We start from the raw sequence: 23,850 nt of genomic DNA on the forward strand, positions 1-23,850 counted from the left end.
GATACCTTTGATGAATTTAGATGCAAAAATTCTCAACAAAAGTTTTAGCAAACTGAATCCAACAACACATAAAAAAGATCATACAGCACAACCAAGTGAGATTTATCCCAAGTTCATAAGGATGGATGGTTCAACATATGCAAATCAATCAGTGTATTATAGCATACTAACAACAACAACAAAAAAGGTCCAAACCCACATGATCCTCCTAATAGATTCAGAAAAAGCATTCAATAAAATTAAACATCCATTCACAATAAAAACCAAATAGAAGAAGCTGAAATACTGCTGTTAAATATGGGTGTGGAAGACCAGTGGAGGCTGGGTAGATGTGGTAATTTGATGCAGTGTGGAACTCAGGGCTGAATTCCGAAACACAAAGAGGATACTAATGGAAAAAACTGACAACATCCAAATATATACTAGAGTTCAGTTAACAGAAATGTATCAGTGCCAGTTTCTTAGTTTGATGAATATCTCACAATAAGGTAAGATGTTAATAATGCGGAAACCAGAGCAGAGCTATATGGGAATTCTCCATACTGTCTTTGCAACTTTTCTGTTAACCTAAAATTATACCACACTAAAAAGAAAATGTTCATTTTTTAAAAGATGTGGGCAAGACGGTTTTATTTTAAGATGGTTTTAAAAGATTGAGAACAAATACAAATATCAAGAAAGATTCTGTGATGATATTTTCAAGAGCTATAATACCACTTTCAAAATATGAACGGGTTATCACAGGGGATCTATTATGGATGTAGACAGTGCAGTAAAGACCCACAAAACTCCGTTTAACAGATCTGTAACTCAAGAAGAGGCCTCAGTCTGGCATCAAAGGACAAACAATGCTATATATGGCTTGTTTTAAATGAAAGATTAAGGGATGAGGTATCATTTTCTATGATTCCTGATTTGGGCCAACTTTTTTCCATTAAGTAACCACACTGGATAAGAGTCCTACTCTATAAAGATTACTTCTAGATGGTATCAGTGCTAGACTTTTTGAGGCATGGATTCATTTGAGAGCAGATCCTTGAGAGCCATTTAGACAGAGAACACCTGAGATCCAAACCTCATACAATTTTACAGTTGGTTTTTTTTAATAATGATTTTTATTTTTTCCACTATAGAATTTTATATCCTATAAATGGTCAGAATCCCAGGGATTTTAAACTCTTCTAATTGAGTGTAGGGAAGAACATAAATAACTTTTACTAAATAGGGAGAACAGAAGAAGGCACTGAAATAGCACAGTAAGTAACACTCATCATCTCAGGAACCCAGAGCTGCAAACTTAATTTCAAAATTATTAAGCACAACTACCCTTTCTAATGGTATCCATCCATCCTAACCATTACAGAGTCTTCCAATCAGAGGTGTGGGAAGGACTCACTACTTCTCAAGGCCATCAGTTCTTTGGATAGCTTAAAAATGTCCCCCTAGGAGTTCCCGTCGTGGCTCAGCCGTAACAAACCCAACTAGCATCCACGAGGATGCGGGTTTGATCCCTGGCCTTGCTCAGCAGGTTCAGAATCCAGCATTGTCATGAGCTGTGGCGCACATCACAGACATGACTTGGATCCTGCGTGGCTGTGGCACAGGCTGGCAGTTACAGCTCTGATTTGACCCCTAGCCTGGGAACTTCCATATGTCATGGGAGCGGGCTTAAAAAGACAAGTAAAATATAAAAAATAATAAAATGTCCCCCTAAAGCTTCTATCTCTTTACTATCATTTGACATATCTGAACAGACAGAAATCATCTAATTTCTCTCTGACAGCAAGCAGAGCAATTATCCCAGAGAGCTGAATCCTCTCTACCATTCATCCATCTGCTCATTCATTCACCCGTTCAACAACTATTGGCTGAGCAACAACTAGGTGGCAGGTACAGAGCAACAAGGTAGATATACAGATGGAAAAGGTTATTAGATCTCTGCCTTCATGGGTAAAGGGGTGGGGTTTACAAAGAAAGAGAAAATAATGCCAAAAATGGAGGCTGGGACAGAGAGTGACTATTCAAAGTGGCTGCTGTAGTTTGGGTGGCCAGAGGAGGCCCACAGCATGGGAATACCCAGCAGAGGGGCCTTCTTGGCAGAAGGAATAGCTCCTGCATAGGTCCTGAGGCAGAAACAAGCTCATTGGGTTGGAACACAGAGCAGTCCTGCGAGACTGAAGCTGAGCCGGCAGGCAGGGATGGTCTGGTATAAAATGAGACAGGAGAGGGGCCAAGTGGTTAAATCATGGAGAAACTTGCAAGCCGTGGCTACAAGTTTTGAGTTCCAAGAGCAACTGACATGAAAAAAGAAAGTGGCCTGACCCACACAGTGTTCAGAGATTGGATTAAAGGGAGGGCAAGACTGGAAGGAGGAAAACCTGTTAGAATCTGTAGTTCTGGCCCAGGTGAGAGAAGAGGGTAGTTGGGACTAGAAATGAGACGTGGAGACAATTGTACATGGATTCAAGGCATGTTTTAAGGAAGAGTCAAGAGGGTTTGCTCATGGACTAGATGTAGGCTGTTAAGGCACAGAAGGAATCAAAAATAAGCATCATATACCCTGCTTACAAGCTGCCAAGGGATTTCCTTTTTAGGACCTAGTTAATCCTCTCAAGCAACCAGTGTGGAAAGGCAGGGGTTCTCTCCTTCTTATACAAGGACATTGAGACAGGGAAGGATAAAACCAGCCAAGGTGACACAGCTTGTGAAGCAAGGATTTGAATTCAGAACTTGTGACACAGACTTTTCCATGATGGCAGCTTTTCTTTCGAGATTGTGTTTCTTGTCAAGGAAAAAAAAAGGGGAAATTCTATTAACTATGTTGCTTTATAAATAAAGGCTAGAAACAGAGTGAAAACTGAGAAGAAGAAAACAGGACGACATAACTCATCCTTCCCACCTAGCGATGTCACAATAGGAGCTTCAAAGACAAATACAAACTTCTTCCATTAATTAAATGGATGAATCAGGTTTCAGTTTCCGTATCCTTTCTCCCTTCTGTACAACTTGTCTTTGAAGGCATTCCATTTGGGAAATGTGTGACCTTTACCCATGGTGCCTCGCTTAATTGAATGCTTTGCATCAAAATCACCATGCTGATCAACATTTTACACCCACTTGCCTTTCTGAAATACTTACCCCAGTTCCTGTGTCTGTTTGGTTGAAATCATTTTACAAAAATAAATCATATCAAAGTTTTTCTTTTATTATTTCTAAGACTTTGCTTGCAAAACTAAATATTTTTAACACCATGGCAACACGGCCATGACTCTGGCTAATGTATCCAGTGCAGTACCAGGGCTCAGACTTAGCAAACTCCTACGGCAGACAAATGGGCTTTGGAGGGGGAAGGAGCTAATAAATTAGGCACGGTCAATAATCATTCCAGTCGCATCTTCTGGAGCTTCCTAAAGAGTGATAAATTAGCCCAGCTTGTCCTCATGGATCAATTCCCCACCCTCCCTACGAGGACACACCAACACGAACTAGGCAAACTGCACGGCTTTTCAACGAGTTCAAATAATACGCCCCACACCTTCCCAAGTACTTTCTCATACATCTGCTCATCTGACCCTTCTGATTTCCCTCTGAGTTGGGCAGGTTGGGATGATCAGCTCCCCTTTGTCTAGCAGAGGCTTGCAGAGGTTAAGTGATTTGTCAGTTGCACCGTTCGTCACATGGTAAGAGGCAGAACTAAATCTTTAAACTGCATCTCCTCAATCCTGGCCAGTCCTACTTTCAACGCACCAGTCTCTGCCATAAAAATTTAACTAAACGATCACTAACAAGTGCTTTTTGGTTTGCTGATATTTTTGTTTTGCATACTGATCAGTTAACACGCACAGTTAAAAGAATAAACATATACTACGTACTCTATCTCTAGCCCAACAGTTTTACCCAATTCTTCCTTCCTACAGGTGACCACTCACACCAATTTGACCTGGTCATTTAACACTTAATTGCATGTCTCTAACAAGCTTCTATTGGCACTTTTTGATTTTTCCCTTTATGTACTATGGAGCTCTTTCCTATCCTCACACCCACCAGATGTGAGCTTCCTCTCAAAATAGCATAATCATGACTTGGTTAAATTAGTACTCAGTGCTGCCATTATTATGACTTTGCAGAAACAACCTCCAGCCCCAGCTGACATATGTAAATTTTGATTAATTTGCTTGTCCTAAACATTCTCCCCAAAACTCTCTCACAGAATGAGTGATTTTGCCCCCTAATCTGCTATCTTCTATGTACCTATTACTAAGAGAACTCCAAATGTGTTCATAGCTGTGTAAATCCTGTCAAAACATTCAGTTACATCAAATGTATTAATTGTATATTCTTGGAGTTCCCTGGGTTAAGGTCCAGCATTATCACGGCTATGGCGTGAGTTGGATCCCTGGCCCAGGGACTTCCACATGCCATGGACTCAGCCAGAAAAAAAAAACTGTATGTTCCTCAAGAATCTTCTCTATGATTCTTTTGACCTGATCGAATCTGGAATGTTTGCTCTCCGTGCCTGGCTATCATTTTAGGCTGTCTCTCCTGCAGTAGCCCTTAACCTCCCCTCTCTGTTGGATTTTTCATTTTCTGTCACCTTTGCAGTCCTATTTCATGGTAACACACATTCTCCAGTAGCATCCTGAGGATGGATGCACAGGAGATTTTTTTTTTTTTAAAAAAACTTCCAGTCTGAAAATATTTTTAGTCTGCCCTCCTATATGAAGGATAATTTAGTGAATAGAAGATTCTGGATTGAGAATAATTTTCCTTTAGTATTTTGATCTATTGCTAGCTTCTCGCATTGCGATTGAAAAGTCTGTAGCCATTCTGCTTCTTGATTCTCTGGGTACTTTGTTCCCACATCCCACCATCTACTCTTCCCCTTCTAAAAGTGGATAAGCTTTCTTTTTTTCTGAGTATCCTGAAATGTTCTACTAATGATATGGATCTGTTTTATTTCATTGTGCTAAAATCTCTTTGGGCCTTTCAAAATTAGGAATTTGTTCTTTTTTATGGCTGAGTAATATTCCATTGTGTACATATACCACATCTTCCTAATCCAGTCATCTGTCAATGGACAGTTGGGTTGTTTCCATGTCTTGGCTATTGTGAATAGCGCTGCAATGAACATGCATGTGCATGTGTCTTTTTTAAGGAAACTTTTGTTTGGATTTATGCCCAAGAATGGAATTGCCGGGTCATATGGTAGTTCTATGTATAGTTTTCTAAGGTATCTCCATACTGTTCTCTATAGTGGTTGTACCAGTTTACATTCCCACCAACAGTGCAAGAGGGTTCCCTTTTCTCCACACCCCCTCCAGCATTTGCTATTTGTGGACTTATTAATGATGGCCATTCTGACTGGTGTGAGGTGGTATCTCATGGTAGTTTTTACTTGGGAACTTGGGGTTAATAGATGCAGACTATTGCCTTTGGAATGGATTAGCAATGAGATCCTGCTGTGTAGCACTGGGAACTATATCTAGTCACTCATGATGGAGCATGATAATGTGAGGAAAAATGAATGTATACATGTGTGTGTAACTGGGTCACCATGCCGTACAGGAGAAAATTGACAGAACATTGTAAACCAGCTATAATGGGAAAAAAAATCATTGTATAAATTTTAAAAAATAAAAATAAAATTAGGAACTTGTGTTCCTCATTTTGAGAAATTTTCTTAAATGGCTTCATTGACTTACTATGGCTGAATATATATATGAATGTTTATATATGTATATGTATGAACTTATGTATATATGTGTAGGAGTATAGTGGTAAAAATTGGTGTGCTTCTCATCTTTCTCCACTCCTGGATTAGCATTCAGCTTTTTTAGTTGGCTAATTCATTTACCACTTGCCCATCTACTTTTTGAGTTTCAGAAATGTTGTAGCTATGGTTTTCCCTCTTATTCTATTATCTTATGTTTTAAAAGAACTCTCTTCTATTGGCTTAGCAATTTTCAAGAGGAACTGAAATCCTACGTGAGTGTTCAAATGGCCATCTTTTCTCAGAAACCGTCCTGAACTTTTCCAGTCTTTTTTCCCTTCTTACTAGAGCCAGACTGCCTATGGATCTGGCTGAAATGAGTAATCAAGAAAATATGCACCCTCATGCTGAAATCTACTTTTCTCTTTTCTTCTTCTCTTAAAGAACACTACCCTTTTATGGAGGGAAGGCCATTTGATGAAGTCATTTATCTTGTAGAGATAGAAGTCATTTATCTTGCAGAATCAGAGCTGGTTCCAAGCACAGAAGCAAAGGTCTGTGCGAACTGACATGTTATGGAAGGTTCCCCTGCCTTCTCATCTACATCAGAACCCTAACTCCATGTAATGTTCACAAACAGAAGTGGCAGTGATGGAACCCAAACCATGGAGGTTACCTTGGGATGGGCCTGCAGGACTCTGCTATTTGTCTGGCTGACTCCATCAGATTAGTTTGCTAATCCTCTGGGTAGTGAAGGAATAAAACAGAGGCTAAGTAATTAACAGTCAGAGAGAAAAAGAGAGACAGAAAGAGTGAGTATGCCAGAGAAACTGAAAGAGATTGAGAAACCAAAAGAGATCAACAGGCAGAACAGAGGAGGATAAAAATCCTAACAGGTAGATGAGTTGAGTGGTTATAAGATAAGAAAAAGCCAAAATTCAATCCAACAATTATTTCCAGTCCTCTAAGAGGAAGAGCTAGAGAACTAAGTGGGGCTTACTCTTCAAACTTTATCATTCCAATCACACTCTTAGTGCTTGAGGGGTGGACATACAGACAGCAAAAGAAAGCATGGTACAGTGGAAAGGGCATAAGCTTTGTAATCAGCTAAACCTGCTTTAAATCTCAGGGTTTTTAAAATTTTACTTTTTTTAATTTTTGTCTTTTAGGGCCGAACCCAAGGCATATGGAGGTTTTCAGGCTAGGGGTCGAATCAGAGCTACAGCTGCCGGCCTACATCACAGCCACAGCAATGCAGGATCCGAGCCGTGTCTGAGACTTACACCACAGCTCATGGCAACACCGGATCCATAACCCATTGAGTGAGGCCAGAGATTGAACCTGCATCCTCATGGATGCTAGTCAGATTCATTTCTGCTGAGCCATGAAGGGAACTCCTAAATCTGTTTTGTCATTAGTTGGCAAAGTTGCTTCAACCTCCTTACTGTTAAAATGCATGTTGGATTTCTATAAGACTAGTTTTAAGAAACAGAAATCATGGAAGCAGATTTGCTGCTATTTAGAAAGTGCTCCTCAAAGGGTATCTGCTGTCATTAGTGATGCTGGAAATGGCCATGCACCACACCCCTGGACATGTTCACTATACCTGTGTCCCACAGTCCATCCTTGCAAGGGACAAGGACTTAATCACTGAGATAATGAGGTTATGATGGCCAGTGCATCATGGTAAAAAAAATTGAGCCAACTTTTAGTTGGTTTTATTACTGCTTTTAAGTTCTCTAGAGATACACCAGATAAAAGATGGGACATCAAGTTAAACATGAATTTGAGATAAATAAGGAATAATTTTTTTAGTATAAGTGTGTCCCATGTAATATTTGAAACATATTAATTTTTTAAAAAGTCTTATTTATCTGAAACTCAGATGGAATGGGGCCTCTTGAATTTTATTTAATAGATCTGGCAATGCTAAGTGTATCCCCATAAATGCACACACTGGGGGCAGAATGTTCCACTGGAGCCCCCAACCCCCACTGTTTGGCAGGTTCCAACTGTTTCTATTGCAAACTCAAAGGCACAGCCAACTGCGGACCTTCTTCAAATTGTCTTTTTTAGCCTCTTGTGATGATATCAACAGGCTATCACTTAAGTTCTGTTTTGGGCTCAACAGCACTGACTAAATCTGCAAAAGGCCACCTCTCATCCAAGTGGTGAACAGATCCTGACTGGGGAGGCACCAACATGGCTGTGAGGGAGACAGGCCAAGAGGATAGTTGTTAGTAAAGACTTGGGCAGTGGAGCCAGAACAGGACCCTTCCCCCCCACCCCAGTGGTAAAACTTGAATATTCCTTTGTGGATCAGCAACACCAGTTACTAGCATTTCTCCTCACTTCTGTCAACTCTTGATTAACCACAGTAATAGGAAGAGGGAAGGATACCACAAATAACACCAATCAAAAATGAAAAAAAAAAAAGTGGTCAAGGGCAGGATGAAGTGCAAGCTCTATCCCTCTGCCCTCCCTCCATCACTGGGGATACCAATTTTCCCACAGGTGACTTCCTTCCTCGACCCCATCAGCGCTCAGCACCCCAAACTGCATCATCGCCTCACTAATATTACCTCACTGATATATTTGCCCAGACACTTAACTTGCTCTTGAGTGAGCTAAACAGCAAGGATGAAGACTGTTTCCACCAAACGGTAGGTAGTCAATTGCTCACCATGTAGTTTCCAATAGGGAAGGTTTTCTAACATGTAAACAGTATAGCAGACTTACGGTGGTTCATGCTAGAAATAATGTATTAACTTTTTAACAACTATCTCTAATCCTTAATCTAGCCACCTATAGTTGAGAGGTGACTGTAACTCATATCTTTGAACCTGGTTTTAATTGTACAATTTCATATGCATATCCAAATTGTTAAACTATTGCCACCAAACCAGTTTCTGCCCAGGGCCATGAGAAACCACCACATAAAAATGTTCTCATTTCCTGTTTTTCTATGTATAGGTGTGTGTGTGGCTCCCTCCTTAATCCCTCCTCTCTTAGCTGATTATATTTATTGGTATTGACTGTGTGCCTCTAAATAACCTAAGTGTTATTTTGGGGAGGTCGGCTTTTAGAAATGAGTGGAGCTAAATGAATGAGTTCCATCTGCCATCTTCATCTGAAAGACATGTTGACTCTAGTTTAGGAACTCCACCAAAAAAACCCCCAAATGCCTCTCTTTCTTGAACCGGTACTTTCATGTATGCATGATTTTACATCTTCCTGCAACTCAGCCTTTGAGGTAGAATATGAAGGTACCACTGTTGTATAAAACAAAGTTTCATTTGGACCCTTCTGGCCTAACCTGGTCACTCCACTGAAATAAGGATGCCGGGATTGAAAATGTCTAAAGAGGTTATGGATGTACTTCAACGTAAAGTTAGAGCTATTAGTTCCATTCAAACTTAGAATGAAGATTCTAACATTTGTTGAATGCCTGGACTATGCGTTTCACACAGCATCTCATTCAGAGAAGGCTTAGAAGAGTTAACATTTCAGGATAAACATTTGAAGGATAAACATTTACAGAGTGATAACAGATATCAAAAAAGTCAACAGAGACTCCTTGCCTTTCCAAAACTGTATGAGTGTTTTCCCAAATATTTCTAAATGGCATATAAGAAAGGACATGTTCAAATATATAGTCTTAAATATTTAGAGAAAAGAACATCATCAGAATTCTCTTGAAAAGTACACGAACACACACAGACACACATTCTCTCTCTTTTATATCTCTGCCAACATTCTCAAACAAGTTTGGTTACCTTACACTGAGGGTTAATTACTGATGACATTTTCCCAATTTGTATGTGTAATATCAGGGCTAATGATGCATCATTTTCAAGGCAAGATTTACTATGTAGCATATTGATTAAATAGGCCACCCTTAATGATAGAGGATAGTAAGTTACTCTTGTTAGCTAATACGGGCAATTTATTTTTACCCTTAAACTTTTCACAATAGGTTGGCTTCTCAACACCTATTTGAAGAACTCCCGTCTCATTTCAACAACAACAAAAATTTGGCTTTCCTCCTCTGAAAGCCAGAAAGAATTTTTCTTAATAAAATATGATCACAGGATCATGTACAAATGTGTATTGGGGAGGGGGAGGCAGGGATACTGGAGTAATTTTGAACAACACTAAAGTTATTCATTTTGGCTTTCAAGCATCAAGACATCAGAGAATTTGACCTAGTGTACCAGCTTTGCTTATATGGATAACAAGCCCAGTAAGGACAATGTAGCCAGGAAGTTTGAAAAGCACTCTTACAGGGCAAAGGCCATACCCTGTTCATCACAGTTATTCCTATTAAGGTCACCCAGTCATGACCATTTAACCAACAATGGTGTTCTTTATATTGAAAATTGATAGTAATATCAACATCCCTTTTTCTTAAACTGTATTGTACAGAGTACATATTCTGCAACATACATTAAGTATATCCAGTGAAAAAAACTCCAATGTTTCATGTTTTAAGTTGAGAAATTCTGCTTTAAAAGGGTTAAATTGTTTTGTTTTGTTTTACTGTGGGACATCCTAGAGCCTTTAATAAGCTCATGTACACTGGGTCCCTGTGATTTGTTTTTAGTATAGAGCTTTTCTAGGCTTATTAGATTACAGGTCTTTTTTTAGAGAGCGTCAATTCACAGTTCACGCAATACTGGTGAGTGCCACTACTTGGGGAATCCTACATCTATGGCCTCAGCGCGCGCGCGCACGCGTGTGTGTGTGTGTGTGTGTATACATGTGTGCGTGAATGGTATTAAATGGCATAATCAGAAAGAAGGCATTGCATGGTGTGTTTGTTTCTTCTTACTATTATAACAAATTACCACAAACTTAAGTGGCTCAAAAGAATGCAATTATATTGCCTCATAGTTCTGTATGTTTGAAGTCTGACATGAGCCTCTCTGAGCTGAAATCAAGGTGTTGACAAGGGCTACATTCCCTTCCAGAGGATCTAGGGAGAATCCTTGCCTTTCCCAGTTTTAGAGGCTTCCCACATTCCTAGGTTAATTGCCCACTTCCAACATCTTCAAAGCCAGCAACACTGCATCTCTCTGATCACTCTACTGTACTATCTCCCTCTGACAACAGAGAAAGAAAGTTGTCAGCTTCCAAAGAGTCATTTTAAAGATCAGTGTGATTAGATTAGGCCCACTTGGACAGTCGAGCATAATCTCTGCACTGCATCTCCAAGTCGGCAAAGTCCCTTTTTGCCATGTAAGGTAACACTTTCACAGATTGCAGGGGTCAGAGTTGGCTGTCTTTCAGAGCCATTATTCTGCCTCCTGCACATGGATTGGTAAGAAAACCTTCCAAGTTCTGGCTAGCAAACCAGGTCGAGGAACAAGGGAGAGAGCAGATATTCCTGTTGTTTGCTCCCAGGTAACGTGTGTGTGTGTGTGTGTGTGTGTGTGTGTGTGTGTGTATGTATATATATGTGTGTGTATGTATATATATGTGTGTGTATGTATGTATATATATATGTATGTATGTATATGTATATATGTGTGTGTGTGTATATATATATATTTTTTTTTTCAAAGTACCAGGGAAGTGGAGTTCCTGCAGTGGCACAACAGGATCAGCAGCATCTCTGGAGCACTAGGGCATAGGTTCAATCCCTGGCCTGGCACAGTGGGTTAAGAATCTGGCATTGCCATAGCTGCATAGCTGCAGCATAGGTCACCACTGCAGCCTGAATCTGATCCCTGGCCCTGGAACTCCATGTGCTGCTGCAGGGCAGCCAAAAAAGAAAAAGAAAAAAAAAAAGTACCAGGGAAATGAAAATTAGTGTCTCATTAAGGGATGTAGAGTGGTAGACAAGATATGGATCATATATCCTAGCACTGAGAGCTTGGTTTAGAGAGTGCTCCGGGACTTAGATTCTCCACAAACATAGCCAGTTGGGCCCTCAAAAAGGTGGGCCTGATTCTACAAGGTGTCTGTATTCCAGTAAAAGTTCTGTGTCCCTAGTCCCCCTAAGTGACTGTGCATCCATCACCTCCTAGGATGCAGGTGTTATAATTGTCCTATTTTACAGGTGAAGTTATATTTTTATGATTACATTACTTGACAAGAGCTTGCTTTCACCAAGCTGGCAGAAAGTACAAATCAGATTCAAGACACTGAGATGTTTTGTTTTGTTTTTTATGGCTGAGCCCGCAGCATATGCAAATTCTCAGGCCAGGGATTGAATCTGAGCCACAATCCCTGTAGTCAGATTCTCAGCCCACTGCACCATGGCAGGAGCTCCTGAAATCTGAGCTCTTAATCCTGTGCAGTACCGTTTGCTTCTATACCCATCTCTCCCATGTCCTCCCCTTGTAACCCCCAGGCAAACTAAGGTCCTTCCTATGTCTCCCTCTGATCTGAGTGTCTATATATATGGTCCTAGGAATGTGTGTATGTGTGCGCCCTTGCACTCATGGGCACACATCCAGGAACTCTTTCTGTCATTCGTATCTTTGTGCGGCTTTATGCCTTGGATACCTATCTTTCTGCTGTGCTCTCTGGTCAGATAAGCGGACTTCTGGACCCAAGGCACACCAAGTCTCAAGTACTGGCCTGAGAGTCAGTTTCAAAGGGTGGCTAGGTCATCATCTGTGAAGTAACTTGGCAAGTCACCTGAGCACCTGAACTTTGGTTTCCTCCTCTTAGGAAAGATGCGTAACTATATCTGCTTCATGGGGTCGTTGTAATAAGGCACTAGGAATTCCACTGTGGCTCGTCGGTAACAAACCTGACTAGTATCCATGAGCACTCGGGTTCGATCCCTGGCCTCGCTCAGTGGGTTAAGGATCTGGCGTTGCCTTGAGCTGTGGTATAGGTCGAAGACAAGGCTCGGATCCTGAGTTGCTGTGGCTGTGGTGTAGGCTGGTAGCTGCAGCTCCGATTCAACCCCTAGCCTGGGAACTTTCATATGCTGTGGGTGCAGCCCTAAAAAGACCCAAAAAGGGGGAGGGGCATTAAAGAGATGATATATGTAAAGCACCGGATCATAATCATGAAATAAACCGTAGAAGAAGCTCTTGTCCTCCATCACTTGCTATGCTTCCCCACATAAGGAGGCGGTTGGATGTTCTCATCTCTAGGAAAGATGCTTTTGACCACCTCTCCTTCTATCAGTGACATCCATACAGCCAACAGCCATAGTTTAACTCACACCCTGGTGTTTAGGTGCTGCTCTTCCTACTCAACACAATGTTCTTTTAACAGGCTGGACCTGCCTGGAGAACGAGGGCCTGAGCCTTCTCGAAATTTGCTAATCACATCTGGTTTAGCTTTAGACATTTTCTGGGGTTTTGCCAGCAGCCACGACATTTTAATGGCTACAATAAACCTCAAAGCCTCATCAGATCTTTGCTGTATGTGTGAAAATTATGTCCTCTTCAATTAAACATTCAACCTAGGCTCCCACCAAGGCCTTATGGAAAAGGGGCTGAAGCCTGAATGGGCGTGTGAGATGAAACGGGCCGCCACGGCTCTGGCCATCTTGCCAGATGGGATTCAGAAGAAAAAGAAATTCATTAGAGAACCCACGGTCTGTATTTTCTTTAAATATTTACTAGGTACCTTTCATGTATGAAAAACACTGGCATCTCTAAAGATTAGCAGGGCATTTTTGTTTAAATATTCAGCATGGGGAGGGGGCGGCCCCAGTTTCCTCGTTTGCCTTTGCGGTCCACATGTCTCCTGGTGACATCCAAAGCAAAAAAGAAAAAGAACCAAGGTAATGTTCAGTTTTCCTTCAGAAGGTAGCTCCTCCAGCTTCAGAAGTTCTTATCTTTCCTTACAGCTACCTAAGGAAACTGTGACTGTGGAGAGGTCTGGGATGACCCTATGGGTCTCCCTAGGGAAATACAGTCTACCCCAGGGCACAGCTCTGGAGGAACTCCTGTCTCTCCACTGCCCTAATTCACACTTCTTTTTTTTTTTTTTGTCTTTTTAGAGCCGCACCTACGGCATATGTAAGTTCCCAGGCTAGGGGGTCAAATTGGAGCTGTAGCCACCAGCCTACACTGCAGCCACAGCAATACCAGATCCAAGCCACATCTGTGATCTACGCTGCAGCTCACAGCAACGCCAGATCCTTACCCCACGGAGTGAAGCCAGGGATCGAACCCACATCTTCATGGATACTAGTCAGATTTGTTACTGCTGAGCCATGATGGGAACACCCTAATTCACTCTTCTTAAGTCCTTATTCTTTACCATCGTCCACACAAGGCATCAAAGGGATGAAGCTGAGCTGGGATGCCTGAAAAAGGCAGCCTATGGCAGGAAGGCAGGCAAAGAGGAAAGATCCAACATAGATCAGGTTTCTGCCCCCAAGATTATAGGCAAGGGAAGGCCACAGGGTTCCCAAGGGCTGGGGGATGAGAGGGGATGGGCACTCAGGGATGGTCACGGCCCCAAGAAGCACAGGTCTTCTGTGCTACTGCAAAAGCCACCCTAATGACTGGACCTAATTCTGCCACTGGAGAGGGACAGACAAAACTGCCACGTGATGGCTTACTCCACTCTCTTTCCATAAGCATCAAGCCCCTCATCTTAGTCAAGGATAAAACTGTCGGTTTTCCAGGAGAGGGAAAAGAATGATCACAAGTTCACGTATCACATTCCAGAACCAAGTATCCATTTGGTTGAATTGACGCTCCTCGCCCACGTCAACGGGAGGAGAAAAAAAAAAAAAAAAGAAAAGAAATCCACATGTTCCTTTAAAAATAATTTACAAGGTAAAAATATTCACTTGTAACCACTATCCTTATTTAAGCAAGTTTTACGCCCAAAGTAAAAATAAATGGCTCTCCCTGCACCAGGAGTAGATCTTTCCCATTTTACTTCCATTTCCAAGCTGTCCTCTGTCTAAGACTTAGATTTCTGAGCACTCTTTCACAATAAACATTTTGAAAATGTTTATTTTATGTCTTCGTGTAAAAATATTCCTGGTGCAAGCTCTTCATTTCCTCAAGCTCTGCTTTTGGCGCGCTGGGCTCCATTTCCACATTAACACGCTCCCTAAATCCTCTGTAGAGCTCTTCAATTGGAGTTATACAAGCTCCAAGGCAAGTATTTATATTCTTGGACAAGGAGATGTCTCCACAGTGAAAACACAAGACTCGAGAAATGCCAAAGGAAAATTCCTGCCCAAGAGAGACATATTTTCACCTTTTAAAAAAGCCAAAGAGGGCTTTCAGCATTTTGCTTTGGATAATTAAAAATGTAAATGCAACTAAAATAGAATGGGTCTTGCTATCATTATTAGACTCATATATATAAACCAAACATATAGGGATGTATGTGTATGCCAGAGCGAGAGTAAGAGTGTGTGTGTGAGAGAGAGAGAGAGAGAAAGGCAGCAGAGTAAACTAACTTAGAAAATGCAATGCATGAGATTTTCTAATCAGACCTGACCTGCCTCTCACTGGCTATGTGAAAAAGCTTTTCTAAGCCTCACTTTTCTCATCTATAAAATGGGGTTAGTGTAGTTCCTGCTTATTTGGATTGTTAGAAGAATCCTATAGCACAACAGTAAGAATTCAAAAGATTGCTGTTATTAAGATTTTATCTACTATACATTGGAAAATGTAGGTACAACAGGATGCAGATAAATAAGCACTAATTAACACTAGTAAAATAGAGAGATGTGTATGTAAATACAGTGCCTCCAAATAGGACATAGAGATGGAAAGTTTCATGAGGACGGGAGTATATTGTAGCAACTCTCACCAACTCCATTCCATGAGCCAGAGAGAAACAATCCCCCTTAAATCAGTTAAAAATCTTATCTATTATCATCATAATAAAACAGTTCCTGTTACCTTCTAGTTGTCTCTTCAGTTTTCGCAAATCTTTTACAAGGTCTTCAAATTTGACTTGGGAGGCCAGAAAGAAATCTTGTGGTTCAGGCAGGGGGAAAACGCTCTTTTCTGTTCCTGCTTCCTAGAATGTACGGTAAACAAAAGCACATTATACTTCCCAGTTGCCACTTTCAGTTCAAATTCCAAACCATCTTTTATTGGATGGTCAGATGAGAATCATACAATGTTCCTTTGCTATTCCTCACTTGGGACAGATTACTTTGAAGAGCTTTTGTGTCTTTCTCAGTGATGTTTTGGTCTTCTTGGCCCTGAAGTTGGCCATGGCTATGGCATAGGCTGGGTTTTCTTTTGCCTTTTGAATCAGAGAGAAAATGGTCAGGTATGTCCTCATCTCAGCCACTCTCTTCCCGTGGAGAAAGGAACGGGAAGAACATATGAAACTACTTGAATTGAAAGTCCCCACTGAGTTTCACATGGTAGCAATTAGATAACTCATCTTTGGGGTGTGCCAATGGGTGTGAATTAGAAGGTGCTGGATTAGCAGCACCACAGCAGAAGAAACAATCATTATCCAGTATGCTTTCACCTACCTTTCTCTGCAGCTTAAAGTGTGTGCGTACGTGAGTGTGTGATGCAATTCTTTGCACATCTGCAAAGATTTTCCTACTGCTGTTTGGCTTATCTTAGCATGTATTTGCAAGGCCATGGCTGGATAGGGTTTTGACTACCTCTAAAACCATACCCAGTAGAGGATCTAAGTGGAGAAACATCTCGAGGGCCACAACCTGGGTGCACCCTGAGAGATCAGCCTCCCCTCGAATATCTTTTCCCGTCCAGCTTGCTCTCTACTTGAGTTGTTTAAATGTACGCTTTGTATCTTGCATATCTCAGACAGTCTTTCGTTTTTCTTCCCTCCACACAGCCTCCTCTGCCAGCTTTCCTTCACATTCCATCTCCCCTACTGCCATTAGGACTAATTCCAAACTCTAAAACTGCTTTACAAGGCATTTTATGATCTGGCCTCTGTCTCCATCTCCAGCCTGATTTCTCCCTTCTCCTATCTCTAACTTCTTCTCCTCAACTTTCATGAAATAATAGAATAGGCCACAATCTATTGCCTCTAGGCTTTGTCTATAAAACTGTCCCTTTCCAACCTTTCTCCAGCCCCTCCCCACACCCCCTTGTTCATATTGCTCCTTCAAGTCTCAAAACAGTATTACTTCCTTAAAGATCTCCCCTAAGCTCTGGTGCTTGAATGTTTCCCAGAGCCCAGCTACTTACCCTTATCACAGCACGTAACATAAAGTCACCTTGTTAGCTTGTGTGTCTTCCCCACTAGACTATAAACACTAGGAAGGTAGGCACTGTATCTTGTTCTTGGTCAAGTACGCCCTATCTAGCTACCAACATACTTTGTTTGCTGCCATTACAGAAGGCTTATACAATGCTGTTCTGGGAATTTTGTACCTTTGGCAGGAAATATCTAATTCTTGGTCTCTTCAAGAATTCCCCAGGCCCTCCCCTCTTCGTTTAAGACCTTTAGCCTCACTTGGGATGCTAGGAGAGGGTGGTTTTCCTCATTTGAATGGAAAAATATTTTATGTGATGAGTGTACTATTTATTTTCCTCTACTTATTATGGAACACAAGCCACAGCATATCAGCCCAAACACAAAACCTGACACTCTGGACAGCTCTGGCTCTCTCCTGATAAGGAAGTGGCTTGCCCTAGCAAGCTTGCTCCTCCCCCTTTTGATAAAGAAATGGCTTGCCCAAGCAGGTATGAGGAAAATTTCAGACCCCGGCCAATCAGCAGAGGCCCTACCATCCTTTCCCTTACCCCCCGGCTATAAAAACCAGCATCAAACCTCCACTGGAGGTTGCCTTTCCCTGATTATCAGAAAGTCAGCCTACTGTGCTAGCAGCATTTCTTGTCTCAATAAGCTCATCTTTCTCTTTACCTCGCTCTGAGCCTAGAAATTATTTTCCAACCCACACAGGGACCACGACATGTACTTTACTACTTTATAAACAATGGAAGTGGTACCCTAGTCTGAGGTATCAAGATGAAACAGCATCTAAGATGCTTGCCACAAAACTCCATGGTAACCCTATACACTGGAAGAATTCATGCAAGTATCTTTCTGTTTTTCAAAACTTTTTTTTTTTTTTTTTTTTTTTTTTTTGGTAAGCTAGAAAAAGAGAAAATGCTGTTGAGGAAATCAGCTTGGTAGTAGCTCTTAAGGAAGTTGCTCAACTAGAGTTCAAAAGACATGGCCCTACATGGGTTTCTTTAAACTTCACATAGACTGAGACTTACACCAAAAATCAGGCATCAGTGAAAGGAAGCTTGCAGCAGGAGACACCTTTCTTCTGCTAATTGTCATCACCACTAACCACAAAAATCATTATTTACGCTCCTAAGAGGGACAGGATTGCTTAATAAATACCGTAATTCTGTACTCTGGTTGAGCAAAGTGCATTTTGCACAGTGAAAACTGGGAGAGCACCACACAAATGTTGACTTATTTTTCTTCAACTGGACAATCTCATGCTAGAAACTAATCTGTCAGCTTTCCTGCTGTGAGGTCCATCCCACCTCTCCTCAATGAGAGTCAAATTCCATAAGCAATTTCATCCTTTCTACACAGTGCATCTCACTTGGATGAGGCAGATGCCACAAGGTAAATCTGCTCATGCCAACCTTAAATTAGAACTGCCACTTCAGGTTTCTTCAGGATAATTCTTCTGCCCCACTGGTGGGGCACACTCAGAACTCTGGGTGTGCACACACTGCCCGAAGTTCAACACACCTGCTCCATTTTACCAGAAGATACCTCTCACCTAGTTCTTTACAGATGCTACTTATTATCCACCTGTGAATATTTACAGTGCACACAACTCAGCAGGTGTTTACCAAGCACGTACATCATGGACACTAAAAATGAAACTACAAAAAGTTCTGGACCTCAATGAACATTGCCGGGACACTAGGGAATTGTTCAATGTTATCTACATACAAGGAAATGGTAAGCCAGCTGGTAGTTACATGACAACAATTAGATAAACCCACATGGAAGGTAGGAAAGCTAACTACAGACTTCTTCAGTGCTTAGCCCATCTTCTGCATGAAACTGTAGGCCTTCTGCAAACAAGACCCTGGAATCTTTACTTTTCTTCCCTCAGGGCACGGAGGAAAAACTCCCGCTTCTGTGGAGAGTTAAGCAGGACTCCTGACAACATTTCCCTGAGACTTTTTCCATTTATGGATGGCTGGGTTTCTCAACAACTTACAACACTACCTCTTTCTTCTCAAAGTGAGGACTCCTTGTTCTCCATTTAATGAGAAGGAATAAAGCACAGAAAATTGTGCTTAGGTGGATTCTCACAGAAATTTTTCTTTCTAATTGCCAATGGAATCTAAGCAGAGAGGATGAATTTCAAATTCCACATCTTCAACTTGTTCACAGATGAACATGGCTGATAAAGTATTGGGTATTACTGCATCTTAATTTTCTAAATTTTGGTCTGCATCCCAGAATCTTGTTTCTAATACAACCAATTACTCTGAATGGAGATGGATTTCACAAAGAACCTCCCAATCTGGTCAGAAGGCACTGGGTTAACTTGGGGTCTCTCTGAAGCTGTGTTACAGAGTGGATTAAGAGTCAGGAGATTTGTGCCACTGAATAATGCTTCTCTTTACAAGAGTCAACTAAATTCTCTTGGCTTCAGTGTTTCCATCTGTAAACCAAGGAGGCTGGATAGCTCTCATATTCTATGTTGGACTTGAAATTTATCCATCTATCCATCATCCAATTTCTACATGCCAACAATGTGCAAGAGTTGAAACCCCATTAGTGTAGTTTTCCACATAATGCCATTTCTTACCTGATCATAGTAACGCAGGTAGTATTTCACGACATAGTCCACCAGATTAATCCCATTATCCTAGGTTTCAAAGAGAAGCTTAAATGAAAATCATTCATATGAGCCTCTGCTATATTATACAAAGAGCTGAAATCTCACTTTGTAATTCTAATGCTTTTAATTTGTGATCCCTGGTCCTAATTCTGTTTGAGACTGGCAAAATTTGTTCTTTCCCCCTTGTCCCACCCTTTTAATTTTTTGGACATCTATGCAAAGAAATGACCTTTCACTATTCTTTGTAGAGGGGAATAAAAGAAACAGATAATCCCTAAGACCTCTGAGGTAGTGGCTAAGAACCAAAACCAAGCACAACACTGTCCCAATATTTTCTGGCATAAAGCCAAGAAGGGAGGGGAGTGCTAAAGGGAACCAGAGACTAGAACAGAAAACCGTCCCTCCCTTCCCACCTTTCAAAAAAAATGTGTGTTCTTAATGGCGTGAAAAACAATCAGGATGGCTTAAAAGGAACACCCGGCCACTTTATGACCCTGGGAAGCCAGGGGAGAGCAGGCCCTCCCACAAGGCAGCCTTTGTGTCTTGTTCACGTGGGTCTAATTCTAATTTGCCCCTGTGTTTCCCCTCCCTCTGCTCCCCCTGGCTCCCCATGGGATGCCCAGATATGGGCTGGTTGATTCTAAAGAGGTGGCTCTGCAGGGGTGTGGAGCCAAGTGATAATCAGGCTGGGAGGGTTTGACAGTAGACCCCCCAGCCCAATTGTTGTGGGCTGAAGAATAATGCAAAAGCTCAGCTCTACTGGGGATTCTATGCTGCCTGCTACTCAGGAGTGAGTAAATTACAAGCAGTTAAGACCAAATTCAGACAGACTCGAGCCTTGTGCTGTAGCTAATACTGCAGGCTATCTGTTTATTCTCTCATGGTGGGCCAACTTCTAATTGTGTGTTTTCGAGCAGACAAATATTGGGGACTTGGGCATCAAAAGAAGATCAAACATGAAAAACTTATTTTTATTCAAAAGAAATCGAAGGAAAAAATGAACTGTTAGGGGGAGAATAGATGTGAATAGAACAACCAGGAACATTTTTTTTTTTTTTTTAATGGAAGGTTCACAAGGAAAATAGGCAGACCATAGACATTCATTACAAAAAATAAATAAATACCCGACTTTTGACGTCCTTGAGTTTGGGCAGAATTTCTAAGCTATATCCATCTGCTTGTCCTCGAGTCCTATTTCCTCCATTCATATAATTTCCAAAAGCAAGAATGAGAGCTAAAATATCCTTCACACTCTTCATGTGCAGCAAGCCCTGGGAAGGCAAACCCCCATTATTACAAAAGCTGAACTCCAAGCGTACCTACGTTCATTCAACAGCAAATACTCACTGAGTACCCCAGAGGCTGTGTGCTGGCCATTACCAACTGGATTTACATCGGGTGAAATGGAATATATACTTCTTGAAGCCGTAAGTGTCTTTAAAAAAATACGTTAACAGCCATCATTTTCTATCCTTTCAATGAATGACAAACTGTGCATGTTTTAATACTGAATATTACGTATTGGTATTTATATTTCCTTTCAGCCAGTTTTGTTTCTTAAGTACTTATTTTAAAGGATTTAGAAATTGAAAATCGAGAGTTGTTACAGTTAGCCTTTGTATTTGATGGCTTTTAAGTGGAAAGGGGTTTAAGATCATTTGAAGATCTGGTTTTGGACTGTGTATCTATGTAAACAGCATGATTAAATGTTGGGTAGATGTAATAGCTAGCCTATTCTTCCTTATCCCTGGAAATAACCCTCAGAGGTGAACTACAATAATGTACTTCAAGGCCATAGGCTGTGTTTATGAAGTGTTTGCTGATTTGTCTATTAACTTTTACAATTTCGAGCTGCCTGGGGTTTTCTTCAGCTCTCCATCTCCTTGGTTTTTCATCTCTCTGTGTTCCATGTGCAAATTTTCTTCAAATTGATACTTTTCCCCTTATCTATAGTTTTAATTGACTTTAGTTTCCTTTATTTTAGGCTAAAGAAAGCAAGCCAAGGGCAGTTCTAAGCTGACTCTGCTTCTGCCTTTTAGAGTGTTATTAGAGGGTGCAAATTATATACTTAGGTAATATTTATTATTGAAATCTTTTGTACGGTGGAAGGAAAAAAAATCCCATGCCTCCTGATAAGCAACTAAACACTACAGTATTTGTGGAGGATCCTCATGTTTGTTAAGGACATGGAGCACTGTAAGAAAAAGCCAAGTGCTAGAATTTAACTTTATAATGAACAACAGTGTGGTAAAGCCAACACAAATTTATTTGTTCATCACTCATTGTTATAATCATTTACTTTATTCATCAAGTCTCTAGAATCTTTTTATTTCACTATGTAAACCTATTTCAAATGCCTCAATGCATTGGTCGAGGGCAAATCTCTTTTGCAACCTAGCAAACAAACTACACTATTTAGGGTGGTTTTAAGTGGCCAGTATGTGAACTGGGAGGTATTTGGACAACTGGAGAAGAAATCTGTAAAGGAATAATTTTTTTTTCTCCCTCTTTCTCCTTTTGCCAGCATGCATCTCCTTTCTTACTCACCCACCTGCATGTATACACATATTCACGGGATCATCATACTCAGAAAAACATACAATCTTAAGTCCAAAATTTTCCACAAAGGGACTCTAGTTGATTTTTCTCACTCCCACTCCCTCCTTTACTGCCCTCCACCCCCAAAAGAGCGAAGCTATCTTTAAATTGACAGCAAACATACCTTTGAAGCCCGTGTGATGATCTCTACTTTGCGGTGCAAGGCGCTGATACTCTCCGAGAAGACAGATCTGAAGATTATGCATTGGGCACGCTCAGCAAAATTAGGAATCTGGGCTAACTCATGTAAGAATCTGTAAAAATAAGAATGATCAGCATCTGGATTCCGTACATATAATAACAAGGAAAATTAAAGGGCAGTATTAAAAGAGCCACTATTTCTTATTTGACAATGTCAGCTGAACAATTCTAAAAGGTATCAGATAGACTCCAGGGACTCCAAGGGTATGTATTCTACTGTTGACGATAAAGCCTCTTTTAAAAATAGGTTTCAATATGTCACCTCACACTTGTCAGAATGACTATTACCAGAAAGAACACAAACAACCAATGTCGGCAAGGATGTGGAAAAAAGGGAACCCCTATGCCCTGTTGGTGGGGATGTGCCATTGTGGAAAACAGTATGGAGATTTCTACAAAAAAACTGAAAAATAGAACTACCTTATGACCCAGTGATTCCACTCCTGGGAATACAGTCAAAAAACAGCCACCAATTTGAAATGATACAGGCACCTCAATATTCATAGCAGCACTATTTACCAGTGCCAAGAAAAGGAAACAACCCAAGTGTCCATCAACAGAAGAATGGCTAAAAAAGATGGAATATTATTCAGCCATAAAAAGAATGAAATTTCACCATCTGCAGCAATATGGATGGACTTGGAGGGCACTGTGTTCACTTAAATGTGGAATTTAAGAACGACAACAAACTAATGAATAGAACAAAAAAGCAGCAGACTCACAAGTATAGAGAACAAACTAGTGGTTACCAGTGTGGGAGGGAGGGAGAGACAATACAAAAGTAGGGGAGTGTGAGGTACAAACTATTGGGTGTATGATAGGCTCAAAGATATATTGTACATACAACACAAGGAATGTAGCCAAAGTTTTGTAATAATCATAAATGGAAAATAACTTTTTAAAATTGTATAAAAATCAAATGAGTTTCTACAATGGTGAATAAACATATGGTGAATAAATTACTTTAAGAACAGAAAGTTAATGCAAGTATACTGAACCAGGTTAACTATATCTTGCTTTCCAAATAAGACTAAACCCCAATGGAAAGCATTAATCCTCACTGTCTGAAAAGAAACACATAATAAACCCCCTTTATAATGCGGCATTCTCTAATGACATCTTAATCTAGGTTACGTGAAGAACTGAAACAAATGTCTATAGACAAGTGATTAAAAAAATCTTTCTCTGAAGCAAGATTTGTACTATTTTTTTTGCTCCATCAATTAGAGCAAATAACAGTCCTATAACAGTCCTATTCTCTATATATTTGTTTACTTTTCCACATCAGCTTACCTGCATAGACAAGAGTTCATAGTTCCATGCTCAGAACAAGGCAGGCACTCATTAAGTGGACACGATCCAAAGATTCTTAAAAACTATGGCAAGACAGACCTTAAAAGCTAAAGGTGAGTATGGACTGAGACACAGAAGCTCACTGTCTGAGCAGCTGGGCACTGGTGCTCTTTGCAAACTGAAGTTGGAAGAGCTACCTATCCTCTAGGCCAACCACCTGAGGAAGGGGTATAAACTAAAATAGATGGAAAGAGTTGGACAGGAATTCAGAAAAGGAGAGAAT

General features: G+C 40.8%; 1 protein-coding gene across 15 annotated transcripts in view; it reads right to left on the minus strand.

Moving 5' to 3' along the window:
- Nucleotides 1-23,850, minus strand: part of FMN1 (formin 1) — a 467,182-nt gene that overhangs the window by 136,164 nt on the left and 307,168 nt on the right. For all 15 annotated transcript variants that reach the window (XR_014814775.1, XM_084975416.1, XM_084975406.1 and 12 more), the window contains 4 exons: nucleotides 22,198-22,327; nucleotides 20,600-20,746; nucleotides 19,443-19,502; nucleotides 15,553-15,673 (listed from right to left, as the gene is read on the minus strand). Coding sequence is in view for 14 of the 15 variants with exons in the window: in XM_084975416.1 (XP_084831542.1) it covers nucleotides 15,553-15,673; nucleotides 19,443-19,502; nucleotides 20,600-20,746; nucleotides 22,198-22,327 (458 nt within the window). In the remaining variant the exon portion in view is untranslated. The remainder of the gene's footprint in view (nucleotides 1-15,552; nucleotides 15,674-19,442; nucleotides 19,503-20,599; nucleotides 20,747-22,197; nucleotides 22,328-23,850) is intronic.

This window comes from Sus scrofa, chromosome 1 (assembly GCF_054392235.1).
Source record: "Sus scrofa isolate SSC_HxYL_T2T_F1_AM1 chromosome 1, Sscrofa_HxYL_maternal_Yorkshire_Landrace_v2.0, whole genome shotgun sequence".
Classification (NCBI taxonomy): Eukaryota; Metazoa; Chordata; class Mammalia; order Artiodactyla; family Suidae; genus Sus; species Sus scrofa.